A 23,801-nucleotide genomic window follows, 5' to 3' on the forward strand; every position below is an offset into this window, starting at 1 on the left:
TAATGGAATCAAAGTGACCAAAATGCTTACTTTTTCACTCTAAATTGATGCAGAAGATAGTACATAAAGATCTTGCATGCGAATTTCAAATTCAATATCATTACAGTTATTGCACAGATAATCATTCAGTCAAGTACCTATTCTCTTAAATTGGAAGTAAGGCAAGCAATTCAAATCAGTAGAGAGAAAGCACAAGAGGAATTTCAAACAGAGGAATAATCAAAGAACAAAACAACTGCATGCAAAACTGAAAGAACAAGACAAATTACATCTTTTTCAAATCAAATAAGGGGGAAAAGACAGTTAAAAATAAACAAAGATAATCAATTTTTTAATTGAATTAAAGCACAAAATGAAATATCGAATATGCACATAACCAATATAGACATATATATTCAGAAATGAAAAAATTGTTTATTTACCATGTCTATACATTCTCTTCTATTAACAAGTCAAATGCTGTTTAAGGAGGTAAGCTTTTAAATATTAATTCAGTGATATGTTTTTAAAAATTGAAGCATTACAATGGTAACAGCAGAAAGTTTTAATTTCAATCTTAGACAACTAATAAACTTTAGAATTACTAATAAACAATTGTACAATATATATATATATATATATATATATATATATATATATATATATATTAAAATAGTAAAAATCTAAAAAAAAAAAAAAATCTGTTTGGCGTTAAAGATTTATAAAAATTGGAAAATAAATATTTTTGTGGATACTTAAAGCCATTTGCAATAATTCTCACATATACTATAAAAACTGACTTTAAAAATAAATAGCATAGCAAACATACTTGACAAAATAGCTTTTATATTTTCTTGTCCATGAATATAAGCAGAAATATAAGCATATTATGCTACCAGATGTGAAGGAAACTAAGGAAAATATCACTGAAATAAAATATATATAAATATATTATATGAAGGGAAGAATAATATATAAATAATAATAATGTTCAATCTTTAATCAATAAAATATTTTTAAATTGACTTTATATAATAGTTAATAATAAGTTATAATAATTTTTCATGATATGAAAAATTACAGCAAAACAGTTTTGGCATGCAAAAAAAAAAAAAAAAAAAAAAAAAAACTTTGTATTTTTATGCTTTTTCTTTGAAATCAGAAAATTTTCCAATTTAAAGCTAGAAATCAAATCTGTTTTGTAGCATTCACAAAATTCATTCCTTTTAAAAAATGTCTAACTTATTAATTAATAATAGAATATTTTTTATTAAAATGTTCAAGCGTTATTAAAATAAGCTGAGTTTATCTTTAATTAAAGGAAAAAACACACAAGAAGAGCTGCTTCTATACTCAAATATTTAGTAGACATTAAATATTATAAATCAAGCTTGTCAATTATAATACGTGGTTTACAAAAAATATTTTTCAAATCCTGTACTATGCAACAAAAACTTTAAAAATTTCAAAAAAAAAAAAAAAAAAAAAAATATCTTACTGGTATTGGTATTATTGAAACATTAATTTGTCCAATTTTAAAGTGGAGAAAAAAAAAGTTTTCTGCAATAATATACTTAGAAATCATTGTGAGCAGAGAAAAAAAAAATCAAAATGATGATTTGTTTTTAATTTATTTGAAATTTAATAAAAAGTTGGATTTTTTATTTATTTATTGAGCATATACTTTCTGAGAAGTAAATATATAAATTTAGCCTTTCTAAAGCCATTCTTTTTCATAATTCCTAATTATAATTAATAAAATTTAAATGTAAAAAACATCATATTTAAATATGAATAAAAGTCGAACTTGATTATGAAATCGATTTTGCTACATATTAACCTAATAAATAAATAAATCTGATATGATTTCATCACTGAATAAAGAATCTTTATTAATAAATAGGAGCTGCAGATCCAGGGGGACTATAATTTGAAAGTTGAATTATATAAAATTGGGGAATTGGGAAATTTTTTAAAAATATTACTTTGCCAACATATAAAATTTTACAGCTTGCATTAGTACTTGTTGTGGAAGCAATCAGTTGCAAAATTTAGAATTATTGACATTTATCACATACTCATTTTGAACTTCATCACCATTAACAAAGTTTTTTAAAACAGGAAAAAATTAATAGCAAAAAAGAGATCTTTCAAGAATAAAGCAGTTAATTGAATATAAACTTTAGTTTTTATGCTGTACTTCATAAAGTACTTGGCATTTTTTAAAATTTTAGGTTCTTTCCCTTTTCTTTTTTTGTAGTAAACAAAGAATTTGTTTATTCCAGCCCATAGTTTTTGAATTTCAAATATTTCTCATTAATAGACAAATTATTGTACAATTTCTATTAAGACAAGATATTTACTTACATAAATATTTCTTTAGAAGATATCCTAAAACTATTGTAATTACAAGTCCTACAATCAAATAGACTGTATAGCATGGAGTTAAGATTAGGATAGGTATGCCATATTCTTCACCATATTCCATTTTATTTGCCAAATTTTTAAGTAACTGTTCTTTTTTGAACCGTCTGTTCTGCCGTGCATCATTTCGATGCATTTTTGGACCACGACCAGAAGCACGATCTTTTTTAGTTATACTTTCCTTGAAACTGAAAAAAATGTGAAATGAGCTTTAATAATAATTATATAAAATTAATTTATAAAAAGTAAAGTATTCAAAATTGACTTTAATTCACAAAATTATAAAAGTATGATCAACAGTTTATGGCATCAACTGATTTTTAAAATCTCATATATTTTCATTATTATTAAGATTTTTTGTATAATGATAAATTACAGTTGATACTGGAATTACATACAATACTCAAGAATAGTTCAAACTCATATATAAAAAATGTATACTTTTTGGGGCCTTTTAAAAAAATAAAGGACAACTGAGCAGAATAAAAAATTATATTTTATTAACAACAGAATTAAAACAAACAAATATTAGTTTTCTATATAGTTATCAATCTTATTGAGGCGTTTAACAGACATAATTTTTTCAATGTCAACATTATCTTGCTAGCTGTTAAAGGCTGAAGTCTAGGTATCACTACTAGTTTGAATACTTCATCACAATAGAAGTGCAATGAATAGAAAAACATCTTCATTTTTGAAAATAAAAACTAATGCCAATTTGGGACTGTTAATGAGATGGTAAAAATTATACTATTTGAAACACTACAATTCTTATCAAATTGATGCATTAACACAAGTAAAAACATTGTCATAAATCAACAAAATTTGATAAAGCATTTTTTAGTTTGAATAACATATGAAATAGTTGGCTTGCCCACAAAAAATTGAAAGCTTTTTCTTATTGGGGAGAATATGTTTCCAATCTAATGATCTACTTAAGAAGCAGTGATTTCATGGTATTAATCACAGGCAATAGACAAATATTACACTGCATTAAAAAGTAATATTTTTTTCTTATGAAATTAATATTTTTTTTTCCTATGAATTTTTTCTCAAAAACGTTAACAATTATATAGTAAAAAGGAATTAGGTGTAGGATCGTAATCAAAAGTCCTTTAAATCATTTGCTTTTATTGGGATATAAAATATTTGTTTTGTACTTTCTAGGTGATAATTAATTTTTTTTCTCTTTATAATCAAATCCACTATCCACAAAAACACTATTCAAATCAAATATCACTTGTAATATTAGTTTAAAAAAAATATTTTCTAATAAAAACCATTGTTAAAAAAATCATGATTAAATTTGACTCAATTAAAGTATTTTAATAGTTATGCTATAAAATTAATGGAGAATGATAGCCATTAAACAACAAACAAACAAACAAAAAAAAACAAAAAAAACTAATAAATTACAAAAATATCAAAAAAAAAAAAAAAAAAAAAAAAAAAACTAAAATTGTAAGTGTGCACATATGCAATTGCAACTTTTTTTTTATATATGCCAGATTATAATCAATCGTTGTGATCGAAAATAAATTTCTTATTCAAAAGCAATCAGTTGCAATTTAAAAAGAAAGTATACTTATTTTCATCTTTATTTGTTGTATATCAGTCTATCACTTTTATTCTTGATATATACCATTTTCATTTCTTCTTTTGAAAAGACTTTTGTAAATTTGTAAGACAATTCCAATACTCAGATAGTTGTACAAAATATTTGAGTTAATGGAAAATTATCCCTACAACAATAGTTCACAGAAATAAAAGTCTTTTCATTTGGTATACAACATAAGAAACTATTATACCCACATAAAATAAATACTCTTTATTTTATTTTTAATAGCTTATAAAAAAAAGAATGACATTTTTTTTAAGGAATGAAACTTTATTTATCTCAATAAATTTGCCGATTCTTAAAAGCTAAAGTTTAACAGGAACTTAATCAGATGATTATATTTGCATTAGAAAAATAAATAGCAATACTGTATAAAAATCATTATATTAAGTCAAACTTTTCTATAAAATATTTTAATAACATTATTAAAAATAGAAATTAATTAAGTAACAGAGACAAATTTATGTTCTTATTGAAATTTTTGAAAATAAAAATATTTAAATATTGTGCACAGTTAAAGAAAAAGTTAATTTAATAGTAGATTCTTAAATTGCAACATCTCAGCCAGTTTCTAGTATGTGAATTTTGTGATTGCTAAACAATGGAAATTCTGGTTTTTTCCACCAGGTTCTTTAGTATTTTTATTTAAAAAAATAATATCTTTATGTATAGGATTTTATTAAAAAGTTTCAAAATGAAGATTAAATCCTAATTTATGCTATTTATCATTGATTAATGCTTTTAATTTTTATGTGTGTATACACATAATTGTATAATTAAGAGTTGTGAAAGAAATGTACTAGATGGGATAGAAACTTATTTTGAAAATAAAAAGATGTTACCAGAAAAAAAAATTTTAAGCAATCTTTTTTATAAAATCAAAAACAAATTCAATTGCTAAAAATAATAACCACAAATAACAAATATTTTAATTTTTTTCATAAAAATGATAAAAACATTTGCATAATCTTCTAAACATATGTTTATATTTTTAGTAGCAGTGTATTAATGCTGCTTAATTAGAAATAAATATTATTTACTAGATTTCACAGACTTTTCAAATTGCATATATAATAAAAAAAAAACATAGTTATAATTTAATTTTTTATTTAATTTATAACAACTGTTTTTAATATATGGAAAAATTGTCTTTGAAAGGTTCTGTAAGATTCAACATTCAATGTAATAGAAATAGAATAAACTTTAAAAAAAAAGAAACAGAAAGAAAAAAGATGTGCAAATTTTCCTTTTCCAGATAGTTACATAACTCTAAAAAAATTATAAAAACATAATAATAAAATAAGTAATCATTAAAACAAACAGAATAGAAAATCAATTTAAAAGTCAATTGGAGAAAATAATGGTGTAACCAAATTGCATAATCTATTGATATAAACACATATTTCTAAAGTTTTTTTCAACTCTTTTATTTTTAAAAAATCACTGAAACATCCATCACTGTACAAAATAAATAAAAAAAAAATTCTCTGAAAAAAAAAGAGAAAGAAACATTACTTACATTTTGTAACTTGTAAGTCCAGACATATATGAACCAGCAGCCACAGTGAATAAAGCTAATGCTCCTAAAACTACTACGATATACAAACCTTGATCATCATGTGGTTTAAATAGCTGAACAGTAATGATTTTACCCATTTCCTAAAACATAACTTATGCAAATTAAAATGCATTTTCAAAAATCAAAAACTAATTTATGTCAGAAATTATCAGTCAATCAAAACTTACTTTTAAGACATTGGCAGAATTTTCAGATATTTTCATGGCAGGAATTCCAGTTCCATTCAGATACTTATATTCAGAAAAATTCATATCATTCTACCAAAAATGAAGAGGAAATAAGAAAAGGGAACAGTTACCAGATAAATATGCAAATTATTTTATTAATTTTCAGACAACAAATAGAAGTAATCTCAAATTATTCTTTTTTACAAAAGAACTTTGAAAACTATATTAGTATTCCCACCAATTCTCAAAACACTGAAATTTTGCTACAATCATTCCCTCTGAATGTTTACTTTGTGATCTAACTTTACTTCTTTTTAACAGGAAGCTTTTATGCATTTACATGCTAAAAAATATGTTATTTATATATAAAAAAAATGTTTAACTATTTATTCTGCAAGGAGAATGAAATTCAAATCTATACATGGTATATGTACCAGTCTCTAAAAAAAAGACTTTCTGGTACAGCATTTGTACTGGCTATAGAATGATTATGTGAAGCATAATGAAAGCAAAAAGCTTGTTTCAAGTTTTATATATTAAAATTTAAAATAAACATAAAGCTGTTAATTTAAAATAAAAATATATATCAACTGGATTCTAAAACCCTTAATTCTTAGTTAAAAAACACTTTCATTTTTCTATTTTTAACAATCAATATGGTATACCAATTGCACTTTATTTTAAACTAATTTCATTATAAACATTGTGAAATTGTGATATTAGAATGTGTAAAAAGCATGGAAAAAAATTAACATGATCTTTATACAAAATTAATGGAAATGTTGTTCTACATTTAAAATTGTATTTTGTTTACAATCTGTTTTCATCATCTTTTCATATTGCATGTTACTGCATGTCATATTTTTAGCAAAGAATTTTCAAAAGCATATATAAAGAGATGAGCTTATCAGCAGCATAAAGAAAAATAAAATATTTATTTAAAGATTACATTGCTTACCTACTGAAGCTAATAAACTTCGATATCTTCTCAGAAGAATCATATCAAATATGTATTTTTGACAGTCAAAACAACAAACAAACTTTGTGGTATATATATATATATATATATATATATATATATAACAACACAATCAAAAGGTTAAAAAAATGCATCAAATATTCAATGGATTTATTTTTCCGATCACATTTTTTTAAAGATAGATGCCCCCCCCCCCTAAAAAAAAAAAACTTGAACACTTTAAAATAATAAAAAAATGTTTAATTAAAATTTAAAAAAAAACTATATCTCACTTTTTAAAAAAAATTATTACCAAAACTACGCTGTTTTTCTTTACTGTATAAAAACTTGCATTTTTTTTTATTAATATACAACATTAAAAACAGACTTTTTAAAATATTTTCTTTATAGATAAAATAAGAGCACAATAAGTGTTATTAATACTCGTAAAAAACTAATTTAAGGATAAATATTTATGAAACAACGAACTCACCAATGAACCATTATTGATAAAGAGTATAACTTCTCCACCCATGTGATAGAAATTTTGTATTTGATCAGAAAGACTGCAATCACCTGCTGGTAATAATAAAACTTTATCTGATGCATTATTCTTTGAATTATTTGTACACCAATCAACTGCATCCTTAATTTCCAGAGTGTGAGGTTTCTAAAAATATACAAAAATAACAGATAAAATGGTGAAAATATAGAATTTAATATAGAAAAATTATATAAAGGATAAGTTTAATTAGTGGTACAGAGTATTCCAAAAATGTAGATACACTTTAAGTAGCTATTACATATAATAAGTTCAGCAAGAGAGGAGAGAGAATTTTGAAAGAATACAAGGTTCTACATATCAGAAGGACCTGTCTTGTTGACTGATTTTGCAAAAGGAAAAGGCTTCTTTAAATATTTGAATATACATACATCTGAATATCATCATATGATTTATGGGCATTTTACTTCCCGCAATTTAAAGACAGGTTGAAAACTCCGAATCTCATCATGCATATAAACAATAGCACAGACTATAAAGTTCAAATTACCATTAACAACAAAATATGGTACACCATTATTTCTCTTTTTAAAAATTAGAAATTTATCATGCATATGAACCATCTTATGATTTTTTTTATATATATATAATTTGAATGATATGTGTAAACTGACTGAAGATGATCTTTTAAAATGCTGCAAAGACTTAAAAATGTCTTTGCAAAAAGAAATATATTTGCACTGATTTATTTAATATAATCAAATTTACTGTTATCATGTTTTTCAGATTATAATAATAAAAATATTTCAATATTTATTTAAAAATTTACTTAAACTGCAAATTAATTTTGTTTTATTGTTCTGAAAATTGTATCAACTTTCCCTATTACCATTCAATCTACTGAAACATATTTTTCAGTACTGAAAGTAATAAAATAAACACTTGAGAACATTATTCAGGAATGATTTAATTCTTAAGGAAATTCATTATAGGATCCAAATTAAACAAGAAAATTAAATGTTAATATTATACACAAATTTCTTATAAATTTAAGCATTTTGAAATAAAAGTCACATATTATAATTCTGTTTACATAATTTCCTATAAAAATTATATTAAGTGAATTTACAAAACAATTATTTTTATTTTGTATATTTTTGCATCTTTATTTTGTATTATTTTTATTAGTATTGAAATTATAATCTTCATTATGCATTCCTTAAATTCTAAGAACACTTACTTGTGCAATGTAAATAATAGTAAAATACAATAATTTTTATTTGTTTATTTATTTTGTGTATAAATGAAATTTGTTTCAAGGTGCCACAAGTCAACCTTGCAAAAAAGTTCCAGTTTTATTTGAGTTGATTCTGATAACACATAAAAAAAAATTAATAAAACACATTAAATTTCTTTAACTTAAAATAAGAAATATGAATGTAAAATCTTGCTTCTTATCAGACGTTTTATTATTTAAATTAATTAATATAATACTTTTTTAAATTACAATTTTTTATTATTAAAATACTTTTTTTAATTTAATGATTCAATTAATTATCATTATTTAAGTTACTAGCTACCTAATAATTTTCATTTAACAATAAAATTGCACGAAATTTATATGTTACTGATGTAATATGGTTCATCAGTATTTGAATAAACTTAGGTCTTTCCACTAAGAGAATAAATACTGAAGAAATAAAAAAAATCCTTATTATTACAGGTATGCATCATACCACATATTCAAGAGATTTTTGGAAATGAAAAATGCTATCATTCATATATGGAACAATATTATAGTAACATCAGAGTTTATCTAATGGAATCTAAATGAACTAATTGTTAAAGAGAATAGATAGCATTTAGTTTTCTGATATTTAATGGATCTTGTTCTAAGAGGCATCTTTTTATAAAAAAAATGCCCAAAATACTTATGTTCATTGCTCAAAGCTAATCATTATTGGATAAATTGAGAAAGACAAATGAAAAAAATTAATTAGTTTAAATACCAATAGTTAGATATTTTTGATATGCTATATGCCATAATTTCAGCAACAATTGTAGAATATGGCCAACTATTTGAATAATTCAAAATTAAAAAAAAATGGCAATTCCATATATTAAATATGAAACTTTAATATATGCTATCAAATGTTGTAGTAATAACGAATCAAAGTGTCTTCACATAATTGGGACATAGAATCTCTCTACATATACAAATATATAAGTAAAATAATACATATATAGGAGTAGATTCCAGAATTAACATTTTGAGAGTTTCTTATTTAACTTCTTGCAAGTTACAAGTTAGTTCACAGCAAGATTACAAATAAAAATTTAAAGAATTTATAAATTTGGTAATATTTATTTTGAGTGGATATGATATATCTAGCATTTTTTAGACATTATTCTAAACTGTAATTCAGAAAATAGGACGAAATTATAATGAGAACCAAGATCTAAACATTAATTTATAATTGACCTAGAAATATTTCTACTAATGAAATATATTATTTACAGCTCTAATTCAGATTATCATATTCCCATACTATCATGAGTACAAATTTTATTACTGCCTCAGGTAAAATAACAGCTTATCACATTTTTTTACAGTACATCTTTTTTTTTAAACATGCCATTATAAGTTAAATCACTGTATAAATGAAGTCCTTAGTTTCCAATTAATTTTGTAACTTCTTTCAAATACTGAATTAGTGGTTTCTTATTTGCTGTATTCCAAAATAATAATATTCTCATTTTGAACTTACAAAATTGGTATTGTGACTAAAAAGTGACACTCTTAATATGAAATACTTTAAAAATTTCATATTAATTTTTTTTTAATTCTAAAATTGTTAAGAGACTAGAGTCAGTTGAATTTCTGTCTTAAAAATATTATATCAAATAATAAAAGATATTTAAGGCTAACAGAAGTATCTGCATTTCAATAAAATTTGACATTGATAATAATAGAATTAATATACAAAGCAAAATATTATATTAATCTTTTTTTCACTCTCTGTACTTTGAACCCTTTAGTATATGTTTAGAAACCATTTGAATTCCATTTTTGTCTCATCACCATATAATAGTTTTTAAGAAAATAATATGAAGTATCATTTTTTATATTATATGTATAACTAATAAAATACCAGAAATAGGAAGGGGAGCCAGTAATTTTGAACAACTTTATGTACTTTAAGATCATTTCAAAATTTAATACATAACAGTACATAATAAGTAACAATACATAATAATTAAACTTGATTATTTACTCTTTAAGATTGTGGGTAATTCCTTTTCATGCTTAGTTTTCATAAGTAATCTTAAATATTTATTAGTAAAAATATTGTAATTTGATTCAATTTTTATTATTTAATAAAATATCCAGGGAAATATTATAAAAAAAAATTTAAATAACTGCTTTAGTACAGCTAATCTAAAAATCAATGTGCATAGCCAGAATGACGCATGCAAATTTCATGTTACTAATGTACATTGCTTCATAAGAGGCACATATATTTTCTTTTTTATACATTCTGCAAATTTTTCAAATGAAAGATTTAAAATGTAATAAATTTAAGGTTTCAAGTCTAAAACTATAGTGCTTATTAAGTTCCTTTATATATTTTTTAAAACATGCTTTACAGAGCAGCTTTTTGGACTTATTTGTTGTTATTGTTTTAATGACATCATAAATAAGAAAAGAATTATCAACTTTGAAAACAAATAAGAAATGGAGAGGATGTTTTGAAATGTTAATAATTATTAGGATGAATTTTAAATAAGGCATCTGAAAAATTAATACAAAATTTCAACAATATGAATTCAGTATTATTGACCTTTTCAATATAAAATAAATCTCTGGGTTATAAATAATCTGGTCTTGTTTAGTGGTTGCTACCTTCAAAATCTGACAATTTCTTTATAATAACATATTTTTATATTAGCTTGATTATTGTAAATACTCTACCTATTTATCAGTTCCTAACTTATATGGCATTTTTTTATTTAAGCCAAATTAAATAAAAATAAGACATTAGGGAAGAATAGCAAATTCTAAAATTTATTTTACACAAAACTAAAATAATAATAGTAAAACAGAGGAATAAAAATTTTACTTTAACTTTGCTTCTATAAAAAAATTCAGCACTTTCACATCAGCTTGGCTTAAATCAGTGCCAAATTTAATTATTAATACTATTTCTTTTGCTGTAACAGTTATCACTAAAAATAATTCTAATAGTAAATCTAATAATAGCTCATAATTCTAAATTAGCAGTTAGAGTTATCAATAAGATTTGTCAAATTATTATTAGTGCTGACAGATTTTTTCTGGTGTCCCCAAAGAATAAGTCCACAAAATTCTAGTTTGTTCAATGAAATTAAATTTCATGAAAACATATGGTAAGAGAGGTTACTTCATTGTATAAATTTTTAACATTCATAAATTTAAAGTATACTCACAGCTTCTGCAGCCTGTTGTGGAAGGGAAGGGTCTATTTCCGAGTAAACGCAAAAATCATTGCTTCTTGTAGTAGATTCAGCCCTCATGACGACATAGTGATAAGCCTATTTTAAAAAAATTGCACATTTTCATATTTTTGTATTTATATAAATAAGAAATATACAACAATAGCAAAATAAAATAATGAAAATTAGATCTTAAATGATCACCAAGTTCTTAAGAGATTAAAAAAATAAAATAAAATGCAATCTCTTAAATAAAGAATTGATGTTTTTTTTTTTTTTTAAGTTTTGAATTGAATTAATTTCTAAGTTAATAATGCAACAACATTTATTAAGTATTAAAATGCCTTTCAAATAGTAGAAATTCTTAAATTTATTGACAAAAGGAAATAATTTGCTAAGCTATGTAATATAATCTGTACATTCACGAGTTCAAAATTTTTCAACAAAAATTCTAAATATTTAAAAAGAAATACAACATGTGCCCTCATCCTCAATAATTCAATGATCTGTTTTGTTCACAAAAATACATTAAAAAAAAGATTAAATCTCATAAGGACAATACTTCATTAATTTAAATGAAGAAACATAATATATATTTTGTATGATATATAAATTCACGCATAATATACATATGTTCACACATATGTGTGACATAAAAAAGCATGCAATTTATATTTAAATATGTTGGAAAAGATAAAAATTTAATTTATTGATCCATTTTCTCCTCCTTTAAGAAATAAGACAAACTTTGCTATGTTAATTTTTTGTAATATTTTACTTAATTTAAAACTGTTATTATTTCAACTGAAGAATTATATTTTTTGGTATAACTGCTTAGGTACAGATGATGAAAAAATTTCATTTTATCCTGCATTCTGAGAACTTCTATTAGGCTGAAAAACAATTCAAAATCTTGCATTGGAATAGGAATTTTTGAGATTTTCATAACTACAGGCTTGCAAAGTGTGTGTGTGTATGGTTGAAGGGTAGATTCTTACAGAATATTAAAAAAAAGAATAATAAGAAGAAGTCTGTTATTTAGAGGATATTTTGCATTATTTGTATGTTCAATATAAATATTTGTTGTTCAGAATTTGTTAGTAACTTATTTTTCTTCTTTTACAAAGTAATAAACACACACACACACAAAGAAAACACCTTTTGTTTCCAGGTATTTAGTAAAGATGTAAATCTGGGGATTGCAAGCAAAAAATTATGGAGCTGATAAACAATAATTAAAACAACATAAAACTGTAATATATTTAATAAAGAAGTAAACGAAATCACTGATAAACTATCAAACATATTATCAAAATATTAAAATTATCAAAATATTTCTTATTACATAAAATTGTTACAAATATAAGTAGGTCTTACAGGCAATTTATATTTTTGGTTAAAAATAAAACTACATTTTTAGACATGTCAGAATCTTGTTGTTTTTTTAAATTCGAAAAGAATTATAAGATGTACTAAGAAACAACAACATACGAGCTAAATTTATCAATTAACATACCAATTAACTGCATTCATTATTTTATACTATAATAAATACATTTTACAAAAACAATAAAACACAGAAGGCAATCATAATTATTATTTATCCAATATTATCTTTTAGCACAAGCAATTTAATTTTAAATCAAACTTACTCTGCATAAATTGAACATAGAAACAAAGAAAATCCAAATTGCAGATGGTTTCGCTAAGAGGCAAACAAAATTCATTGCTGCTAATGGAATGAAAAAATCTTTCCAATTTCAAAATAAATAAATTTATACATATTTACAACTGAATATTTCCTACTTAAATTTAAAAAACATTTGCTTGATTAATTTGCTACATTATGCCGGAGAAGGAGTCTAAAAACGATACCAAATAATATGATGCTACTTCGGTTTCAGTTTGGGAAATGATGCGGAAGATAATGGCGTTTCCATGCAGACGCTCTCCAGCTCCTTGCTCTCTTACGCAACACTGTTTCACACATAACACATACCTTCGGCCGTTGCTATGACAATCTCTAAAAGGATTGGATCTCATTGGTTGTAAACTGATCGATTTGTCTATTTTCGTATTACATGCGTCAAATATTCTGGCATTAGGGGATGACAGCCTTTGCTGCTAAAAATCCCAATTTATGTAATTTAATAATAATAATAATAGGTCAAATACTATAATCCAATACCTAAATCACGGAAAACTATTATTATAAGATACATTTAAAAACTTTTGTTAAAAAGATTATTAAAATCAAAGAAAAAAATTATACAAAAATAAAATTGGTATCGGTTAAAAGAAAATTTCTTGAATTTTAAAATGTAGTTGTCAATCGAGATAACAGCCTTCATTCCGCAGCTCCAGATCAATGGCGGATTTCCGACTAGGCAAGGTAGGCAGACAGCTGCTTTGAAGGGGTGGACCTCTGATTAAATAATATTATGTAATAGTTATTATGCCTTATTATATAATAGTTATAATATAAAGTTTATATGAAATATAAATTTTTGAATTATAATATATTAAGATTACAGAGTATCTTAATATTTTACATTGTATATAATATTACAATGTCTCAATGTATACTGTATATACATTGATACATTGCATTATTAAAAACATTAATTAAAATACCAGTATTTTCTAATAATAAATATTAATTATTTATTAATTCATTATGTTCACTTGGCTAGTGATATTAAATAATAACTTTTGAAATATTATATTTGTTTGAAATTTATTGTCTCTTTATAAAGTGTAATAATATTTGAATGCTTATATTTGTAAGAAAGCAATGAATAATTACGGTTAATTTTTTCGAAAATTTTATTACTTTAATAATTTTAATTAATTATTTATTAATTGATTATATTTCACTTGGCAGGTGTTATAAAATAATAATTTTTTAAATATTATATTTGTTTAAAATTTATTGTTTTTTTAATAATATTTCATAATATTTGAATGCTTATATTTGTAAGAAAATCATCAATTAATAATTATGGTTAATTTTCCGAGAATTTTAATACTTTAATAATTTTAATTATTTATTTAATTATTGATTATGTTATATTTCACTTGGCAAGTATTATAAAATAATAATTTTTTAAATATTATATTTGTTTGAAATTTATTGTTTCTTTATAATGTTTCATAATATTTAAATGCTTACAAGTAAGAAAGTCACCAATTAATAATTATGGTTAAATTTTCGAGAATTTTATTACTTTAATAATTTTTCTCATGATATTATATATATATATATATATATATATATAATATAATATAATATAATATAATATAAAAGCATTTTTACAATATATTTTCTCAAATTTACAAAATGCATAATAAACTAAAATAAATCCTTAACGTGTTGATTAATTAAAAAAGGTATTGAGATGTGAATTTAAATTAACCAGTTTGTGAAAGAGTTGATCTCATAATTTTGAAACCCATTCAGACGACGAGAACGCTCCTTGCACTGGCATTTAATCTCTCTGCTTTCACCTACGATTTAACGCGCACAAGCCTGCAAATAAATCGGAAATTTGGTGGAGTCCAGTTTCAAACTTCAGCTCCGTAGCCATGATCTTATCACTTAGACACCGTAGCTTAAAGGGTCTAGAATTTTCTTAAATTCCTAATTAGGTTACTTATGCTCGGTATTGCTGAGTAACCCGTTGATGAGTTTATTGATTTCTATTACGGATTTCAGCTGAACACTAGATTATTAAAAATATCTTTCCAAAGATATTACAGCCGGAGCATTACATTTTTATATAATGTTCGATTTTTTCCCCACAACTCAATTTAAAAAAAAGAAAAAGAAAAAAAAGAATGTGGCTTAAAAATTGTAGAATAATTCTAAATGTAGCGGTATTGAAATTTCACTTTTTTATTCATTCTGTAAACTACATAGATATTAAACGGAGTCCTTTTTAGCTTTCAACAATGGAAGGAAGTCACACTATTAAATATTTGATGACCCGATGAAAATGATTTGGTTTTCATTCAAAACAAAGAAAATAATGTCATGAAATATGCTTACCATTAAAAGTTAATACGATCTAATCGAAACAAATTTACAGCAACTAAATAAGCATCACTGGAAAAGATAATTTTTTAAATTTTAAAACGATGTAAAAATTATTTTTGTGCGAGAATATTTTCAGAAGTTATTGCGGTAAAACATCGAAATCTTGCTTCATTTTAAATTGAAACTTTAAAATATCACCCCAAGGTGAACATTCCGTCTTTCCAAAATACAACTGTATTAAATTTCGTAGCTCTAGGTCAAACGGTCTGGTCCGTGGAGCAACACGCAAAACACACACATACACGAAGAAATTACCATAAATAGATAATAAAGGTAATCTTTTTCACAATTTTTAGAAGGATGGCGTATCAAATGCCAGCTTTCATTCTATATTCAAAATAACTTAGTATTTTTTTATAATAAAAAATAAAATATTTTTTTTTAAAGTTAAAATTATTTTTTTAGAATGATAACAGGATTTAAATGTCGCATTGCAATATAATAAATATGTTAAAGCGGCGTTAAATTTGTCTCCGTAAATATTCTGAATTTTTGCCCATTTAATAAAAATTTAATTCCTTAATAGAAATTAATTTTTTTTTATAAAACAGTAATGAAATATTTACTGGAAATTTAGGATTAAAAAAAAATTGAAATGCAAAATTTATTCAATAACTCTATCTTCATTTGCAAATGAAAGACTGTAGGAAAATACTATTTGTATAGACAAAGTGGGAATGAAATACGATTTTTTTAGTTGTAGAATTCTGTCGTTCGGAACAAAATAAAATACTATGCATTTTTTCTTTCAGTTATGCAATTTTTTTGTCTCGTTTATCACAACCTTTCTTTTCATATTTCCAAAAAGAAAATAAATCTTATAACAGGTTAATATATTTTTAAAGATGTTGAAAACAATGCAGTTTCATCGTCATTTTAGTGTTTCAATATTTTTGTTTTTCATAATTATTGACTATATTTCATATTTAAAAAATTAACAATTCTTTGATTTTCATTCTTTTATAGTACATATTTCATTAAAAAGTGTTATTCATTTTATATTTTTTTAATATTAGAAACAATATATTAAAATTACTTAAATAAGTTATGAAACGTGTAGCACATTAAAGATAATTTCAATCTAATTATCTTAAACTGAAACTAGTATTTAGATGTAGAGCTTAATTTCATTTATGTTCAGTTTCAAAGCCGTACAAGGATTATTTTGGTGAGAATCTCGTTAATTTTGTCATGGGCAGATGACGAGGACAATAACTGCGCGGTACCGCATCAACGAGCTATTGCATCACATTAATGGGAGAACATAGCATATACCAGACCCATATATATGGTTGTAAATACTTTTTAATGCACATATACTGAGAGAAAAACATTTGAAATCTAAAAGAGATTCGGATAAATTTAGAACCATATATATTCATTTTAAATAAATTTTTATTTATTTCACCAAAAATAACAGTAAGAACTATAGTTGAATTTTTATACTTTCATAAACAATCCAGACACTATTTTGGAAATTTTTTTAACTTTGGATATAATTAATTTTATTTCATGCAGCTTTCATTAAATTTGTATATGTTTCATCCTATTAAAATAAAATATTGTTTAGTACTAAGTAAGTTCAATAATAAGTTAATTATTTTCACTTTTTTATATTAATTAATTTTTTTTCGAAATTAAAATAATGTAAAAATCTGCTTCCAATATTTATCAGGTACACTTTAGATTATAACATTAATAATTTATTTTTCAATATACTGCTTTGTTTGACAATTCTTACTGTCTGATAGTTTATAAATTGTTACTTATTATAATCAAAGAATTAATAAATGCAAATTATTTTGAAGTTAAATAAGAACCCTGCTGTCCTCTGCCATTGGAAATGTCTTTCCCCAATATCGGAAAAATACTGCCATTATCTCTGAATCTATTTAAAATTCCACATTTTCTTTTGTGATACATTTTTTTTTTTCATGTATGTAATTAGCCGATTTATTCATGTATATAATTTTCATTCATATAATTAGCAGAACTTTTCTTTCTTAGCTTTCAACAATGAAAAAAAATTATGCAAAAGAATTTTTTAAAAATGTTAAAAAGGTGAAAAAATTAAATTTGTACTGTATTTTCAGATGTTATGGTTGAAAAACATGAAAACTTTATTTAATTCTAAATTAAATAAATTATTTTTTATAAATTGCTTTTAGGTGCACATCCTGACTAACTAAAGTATGCTTATGTCGAATTTTTCAATTCTAAATTTAACTGCATGGGCTCTAAATGGTTGACACACATGAAATCCTTCAATAAGTATAGACTAAGGTCTGAGATTACTAAGTCTGCTGCCAACCTTTGTATGTATGCAAAATAAGACAATTATCTAATCAATCAATCAACTGCTCTTCAGTTGTACAAAAATATTAAGTTATTTCATTGCAATATCTGTTTAATAAATATATATATATAAAAAAACTGCAATCAATTATAACCTAAAGTTACTGAATCTCTAAAAATAAAGCTAAGGTAAAAAATAAGTAAAAACTTTAAAAAACCTTTTTATGTCAATTGATTATACAGTTTCAATAAATCTATTACTGAAATAAAACATTATCATTTATTAAAAGCTTTACATGACACTTTACAATAGCTCACAGAGCTTGGAATATTAACAAAAAATAAATTTCATTGTACAGCATCAGTGATTTGTTGAAATATAGGTGAAATGGAAGTAATATTTGAATTCCTTGATATATCTTTTAGATAGAGCAGAAACTTCTTCCAATTATCACAACTGTACTCTTTTGATAGTTTAAGCCCTTGCTCTTCTTTTAAGCAACTTTCAAAAACTTGAATAACTAATGACAACATTTTACTTTTTTCAGAACTAAGGAACAATTTTACAAGTTCATGTTTTGTGTCTGCAATTGCACACTTGAGAAGCCAAATAGGTAATTCACTGGAATAAAAAGAAGACTTATCATTCTTTTTTAACATTAATTCTAGTATACTGATTAATGACTTAATTTGCTTATTATACAAGAATTCAGAGGTACTTGTTTCTAATAATGGCTCCCAAAAGGTAACAATTTTAGAGCAAAGGAGAAAGCATTCTTTGATATTTGCTAATCCAATAGAAACTTTTTCTTCTGAATCACTCTTTTCTTTTGACTGGAATTTTTCAACCAAGAACTTCCATAGTTCATATAATTGATCTATTTCTTCTAATGAAATTTTATAGGAAGACCAAAAAGTTTTGTCTGAATTTTTCATAGTAGTCAAAGAATGAAGTAAAGATGAAAGCAAAGTCTTGATTGTATGAATATCCAGAAACCTGAAAAGTGAAACATTTTATATAAGAAATGGAAAATAAAATAGTCTAAAAATAATTACAATTCTGTCCAAAAATATGATACACATTTTAATAAATGCTGAAAATTATTGAAGCAGGTAATTAACTTTGTAAACATCTATGTTGCACAGAAATGAAAATGGCATCATTAAAAAGGTAATTAATTTTTTGACTTTTAAGATAATGCAAACATTATTTTTGTGAGATAATAGTTTTGGAAGATAAGGTTATCAATTTCCATAGTTATATCATAGCAATTAGAACAATTTACTGGCAACAATTAAACCTATTTTAATGCTTAATTAAACTTTTTGTTTGATGTCTATTTCTTAATTTCCTTGAAATCCTGCTTCTTCTGGTTGTTTTGGGAGATGTAGTGAGCCTTCTTCAAAACATTAATAATAATATTTTGAAGTTTCATTAATTAACGAAGCATTGAATTAAATGCAGCCTTAGAAACATTCACTGAAGCAGTTGGATATGTTTGTATAATGATAACATATGCAATGTAAAGTTTACTCGGAAAAATGGCTAAAATAAATGGTTTAATTGACAAGGACCAATTCTTAGTCTGTTTTTCACTATCTGTAAAGATATAGTTTGAGGATACCTTAGAAAAGGCTAGAAAACCACTCAATAAAAATATATTTTTATTTTATGAATATATATATAGTCAATAAATTAATTAACTGAAATTGCAATATCTTCTAAATGTATACCATATTCAGAAAAAAAAAATAATTTTAATAGGTATAGATAGAGTAAAAATTCTCTTTTTAAAACAGAAAAGATATATTTATAGGAACATTTTTTTTTTCATTTTTGCTAATATTAAATCAGAAGACAATTATCTAAAGAACATAATTTGCATATATATATATATATATATATATATATATATATATATATATATATATATATATATATATATATATATATATATATATATATATATGTAATGATATTTTAAACTTTAATTTCAACTTAATAAATTTCCAAGATTTTATCTTAATTTAACCCATAGTAACTTCATTTTAAAAATATTCTCTTATTTCGTGATCCAATTCCACTTTCTCCACTTAATTAATTCAAGAGAAGCTTTATAAAATTGCTTAGTCAGCTAAACGCCGATATTTTCACACGCTCGGCATGAAGGGGTAAAAATGTCCAGTAAGCACATTCTTTCTTAAAAGATCCCTGTGTTTCCCTTACATGTGATTGACATGTGTCAGAAATCCCTATCAGACTCTTAATAATATATTAGCACTGTGGAGAAATATTTTCCCTATTAAAATCTAACGTTATATAAGGCGAGGGATAATTTATTTCGGCCCCTTTTCCCCACTCCGGCTTTTGTACTGCGCTGCGGCGGACGTCTTGTCCGCGTCTCTGCTTGTAAATAATTATGCTTTCCCAATGGATATTAAAAAGAATTTAAAAACTTAAAAAGTCTCTTCAATGTCTTCAAACTGCATCATGCTTCACAACAAATAATATTACATTATATATATATATATATATATATATATATATATATATATATATATATATATATAAAGTATTAGAATCAAGTTAATAGGAAAAACAAAAATCAACCGGATTCTTTTTTTAATTTTTTTAATAATTTTTTTTTGATTTTTGTTTTTCCTATTAACTTGATTCTAATACTTTTGTATCAATTCATCTGTGTTTTAGAAGTAGCTGCAATTGCGCTCTCTAAATACTATGAAGTTCCTTTTTGGTTTTAGTTTAAATAGGTAATAAATTTTAATTGCGATTTCGAAACTGTTTTGTTTCGTTTTCATTTTAGTTTCGTTTTCAAACTTTTTCTTACTTTAGATTGGTTACTATATATATATATATTAAAGAATAAGTACTTACTTTTTTTTAATTAAGGTATTATTAAACAGTTTGTTATTAAGAAAAGACATTTAAATTATATTGTATAAACGTTTTTCACGATCATAAAGCAAATTTAAAAGTAATCAAAGGAGATATTTAACATTTTTCCTAACACAATTTTCTACCCAATAAAGTGAAAGTTGAATTACAAAAAATATCAAAAAAGAAAAAGAGCTGAAAATGCAACAAAGTGAAAATGGAATATGAGCTTGGTATTACATTAACAAGACTAATACAGATATTTAAACAGCTTACTCAGTGGTCAGGGGGGTGGCATCATAATTTCCTAATTCAATTTTTTTTTTAAAAAATTTGAACGAATTGATTATACAAAGATTTAGAGGAAAGATATGTATTTTGTGACTGATTCTAATACAACTTGTTATACAAGTAACATTTGTTATATTACATTAAAACTTGAGGTAAAAAATAAAAATTGTACGAAAAAAATTAATAATAATTAATTGCAATATTAAACTAACATATATTTATAAATGATGGGCATAGTTTTTTTTATATTTTAGCAATTAAAAGAATAATTAAAAAAAGACCCACCATTTTAAAGCTTTTTTTTCCTACAAATTAGTTGCTATCATATTTAGTAAATTTTTATCTATTAAAAGAGTAATTATTTTTAAAAAATCTGAACGCTTTGAGCTAAGGCACTTAAAATAAGATAATATGACCAGTCTTATTTTAAATTAAAATTATAATAGTTGTGGCAACATTGACAAAAGTATTATAGTACCTGGAAGCTTAATTTCTCTACAGATAGGTTTATGGCAGATAGGCTCTTATGTTTTATGTTATAAGCTCTTATGCCAATAATATGTTAAATCCATCACATATTATTGAAGAACATTTATTATCCTATTAGATTTAACAGTACGATGGATTTCTTCAATTCATTAATTGCCTGAAAAAAGGGCAATTTCAAAAGAGGTCCTGAAAGGAAGAATTTTAAGAGCTCCTGAAGATGAATAATTTTTTCATCCAAAGCAAAAGTTTTTGGACTAATTCAATTTCAGAAACTATAATTAAAATTAATGATCAAATAGCAAACTAGTTTCAAACACATTATTTTGGAAGATTTTTTTTTTTTTGTTAAAGGAAACTTTCAAAATTGGTTCATATTTCATTATATATATATATATATAATCCTATTTGAAAAGCCATGAAAGCAGAGTGCAAGGGGGGGGGGGGGGGAAGTGCCATCACACAAATTCAGAACTCCGGATTTCTCTTGATGTTAGTAATGCATAATGTAATGAGAGTAGAGTTAAGGTGTATGTAATTCTTTCAAATACAGCATAGCATAAAACTAATTGTTTTTCCACAATAGCTAAATATATAGCTTCAAAACTGGACATTAATCAACAGGTTAATAACAGAAATAATTTTTTTAAAATCAAAATTTAATATTAATGCAGTTACACACCATTTAGTTTTAAAAAACGAAAGAAAAAGAGCAAATATTTAAAGACAACTGGATTCGTTCACAAATAAAAATTTGAATATAAAAATTCTTTTTAATATCTTGATACTTACTTTAACTTTGGAATAAATTTCAAAAAAACAAGAGTGAAATTGAAGTAATCTGGAACATTCACTTTGAGGTTTCTCATAACTTCACATAAAGATTTTAACGCATCAATCTCTGCTAGATCACTAAAAGAAATATTTGTTGATCAGTTAATCTCACAATTTATACATGAAATAGTCTCTCTTAAAAAAAGTAATTGCATTATCATTTAAATATATGCTGTGCATATATTTAATAAATATGTTTAAAAAATTTAAATATATTTATTATTTAAATTTTTTAATTTACTTGATATTATTTAAAAAAATATTTAATATTAAATAATATTTAAAAGATTTAAATATATGCAGTGAAAAAGATATAAATGAAAGCTACCTTTCTTCTACAATATTTTGAAGCCAAATGAGTAAACCTTTCTGACAAAGAGTATGAGCAGATGATTTTATTTTTACAGCAGAATTTAAACACTGAAGAATTGCAACCTATGGAGAAAAATATGTACTAAATTATATATATCTCTAACTAATAATAAAAGCAAATGTTTGTTGTTCCAAAATAAAAACACAATGCACAAAGCTACCAATTTGGAGAGTAAAATTGGAACAAGTTACATTGAGTAATTTATTTTAACAACAATTTCAATACATTACAACCTAAGTAAGACTTTGGTACATTTCACATCTTCTAAAAATATCATAACAAAAAAATATTTTTTAATAATACAGATTTAATTTTTGTGCTGTTTACCCTCCAATTTTAATATATATATATATATATATATATATATATATATATATATATATATATATATATATATATATATATATATATTAATGATGGTTCTTTGAAATACATTTGAATGTCATTGTAACATATTTCTTCTACTAAATAAAGGTATGGTTTACAAAGTTTTTGAAATACATTAATACAAAAACACTTTTAAACAGTTGGTAAATATTAAAAAAAAAAAAAAAAAATCAAGAATTTTTTGAACATAGTAGTATGTATGCACTCACTCATACAACACATACCAAGGCACAAATAAAAATTTAATTATTATAATGCTTATATTGTGTGAAAAACCCTTCAAACTTTTATTAACATTTTGATTTAATATTTTTTAAAATTAATATTAATTTTTTTTGAGGGGAGCATTTAAAATACTCAATAAATACATTCTTTTTTTACAAAAGTATTCATGCAAATTGATTTTTTTTTTTTTGCTGAAAAATAATTTTGAAATGCATAAA

General features: G+C 23.8%; 2 protein-coding genes across 3 annotated transcripts in view; both read right to left on the minus strand.

Moving 5' to 3' along the window:
* Positions 1–13,645, minus strand: part of LOC129979342 (signal peptide peptidase-like 2A) — a 31,736-nt gene extending 18,091 nt beyond the window's left edge. Inside the window, exons 1-8 of one of the 2 annotated variants that reach the window (XM_056090706.1) lie at positions 13,507–13,645; positions 13,353–13,405; positions 11,695–11,799; positions 7,219–7,395; positions 5,768–5,857; positions 5,541–5,680; positions 2,347–2,591; positions 809–905 (exon numbers count right to left, since the gene is read on the minus strand). In XM_056090706.1, coding sequence (XP_055946681.1) covers positions 809–905; positions 2,347–2,591; positions 5,541–5,680; positions 5,768–5,857; positions 7,219–7,395; positions 11,695–11,799; positions 13,353–13,370 — 872 coding nt within the window. In that variant the 5' untranslated portion in view covers positions 13,371–13,405; positions 13,507–13,645. Of the gene's footprint in view, positions 1–808; positions 906–2,346; positions 2,592–5,540; positions 5,681–5,767; positions 5,858–7,218; positions 7,396–11,694; positions 11,800–13,352 lie in introns of both variants that reach the window. The other variant, XM_056090705.1, reaches the window with a different exon arrangement.
* Positions 13,646–18,382: 4,737 nt separating this feature from the next.
* LOC129961704 (nucleolar pre-ribosomal-associated protein 1-like) overlaps positions 18,383–23,801 on the minus strand; it is a 53,889-nt gene continuing 48,470 nt past the window's right edge. Inside the window, exons 31-33 of the mRNA XM_056075249.1 lie at positions 22,927–23,033; positions 22,557–22,676; positions 18,383–19,088 (exon numbers count right to left, since the gene is read on the minus strand). Coding sequence (XP_055931224.1) covers positions 18,440–19,088; positions 22,557–22,676; positions 22,927–23,033 — 876 coding nt within the window. The 3' untranslated portion in view covers positions 18,383–18,439. The remainder of the gene's footprint in view (positions 19,089–22,556; positions 22,677–22,926; positions 23,034–23,801) is intronic.

The sequence above is a fragment of the Argiope bruennichi genome, chromosome 1, assembly GCF_947563725.1.
Source record: "Argiope bruennichi chromosome 1, qqArgBrue1.1, whole genome shotgun sequence".
Taxonomy (NCBI): Eukaryota; Metazoa; Arthropoda; class Arachnida; order Araneae; family Araneidae; genus Argiope; species Argiope bruennichi.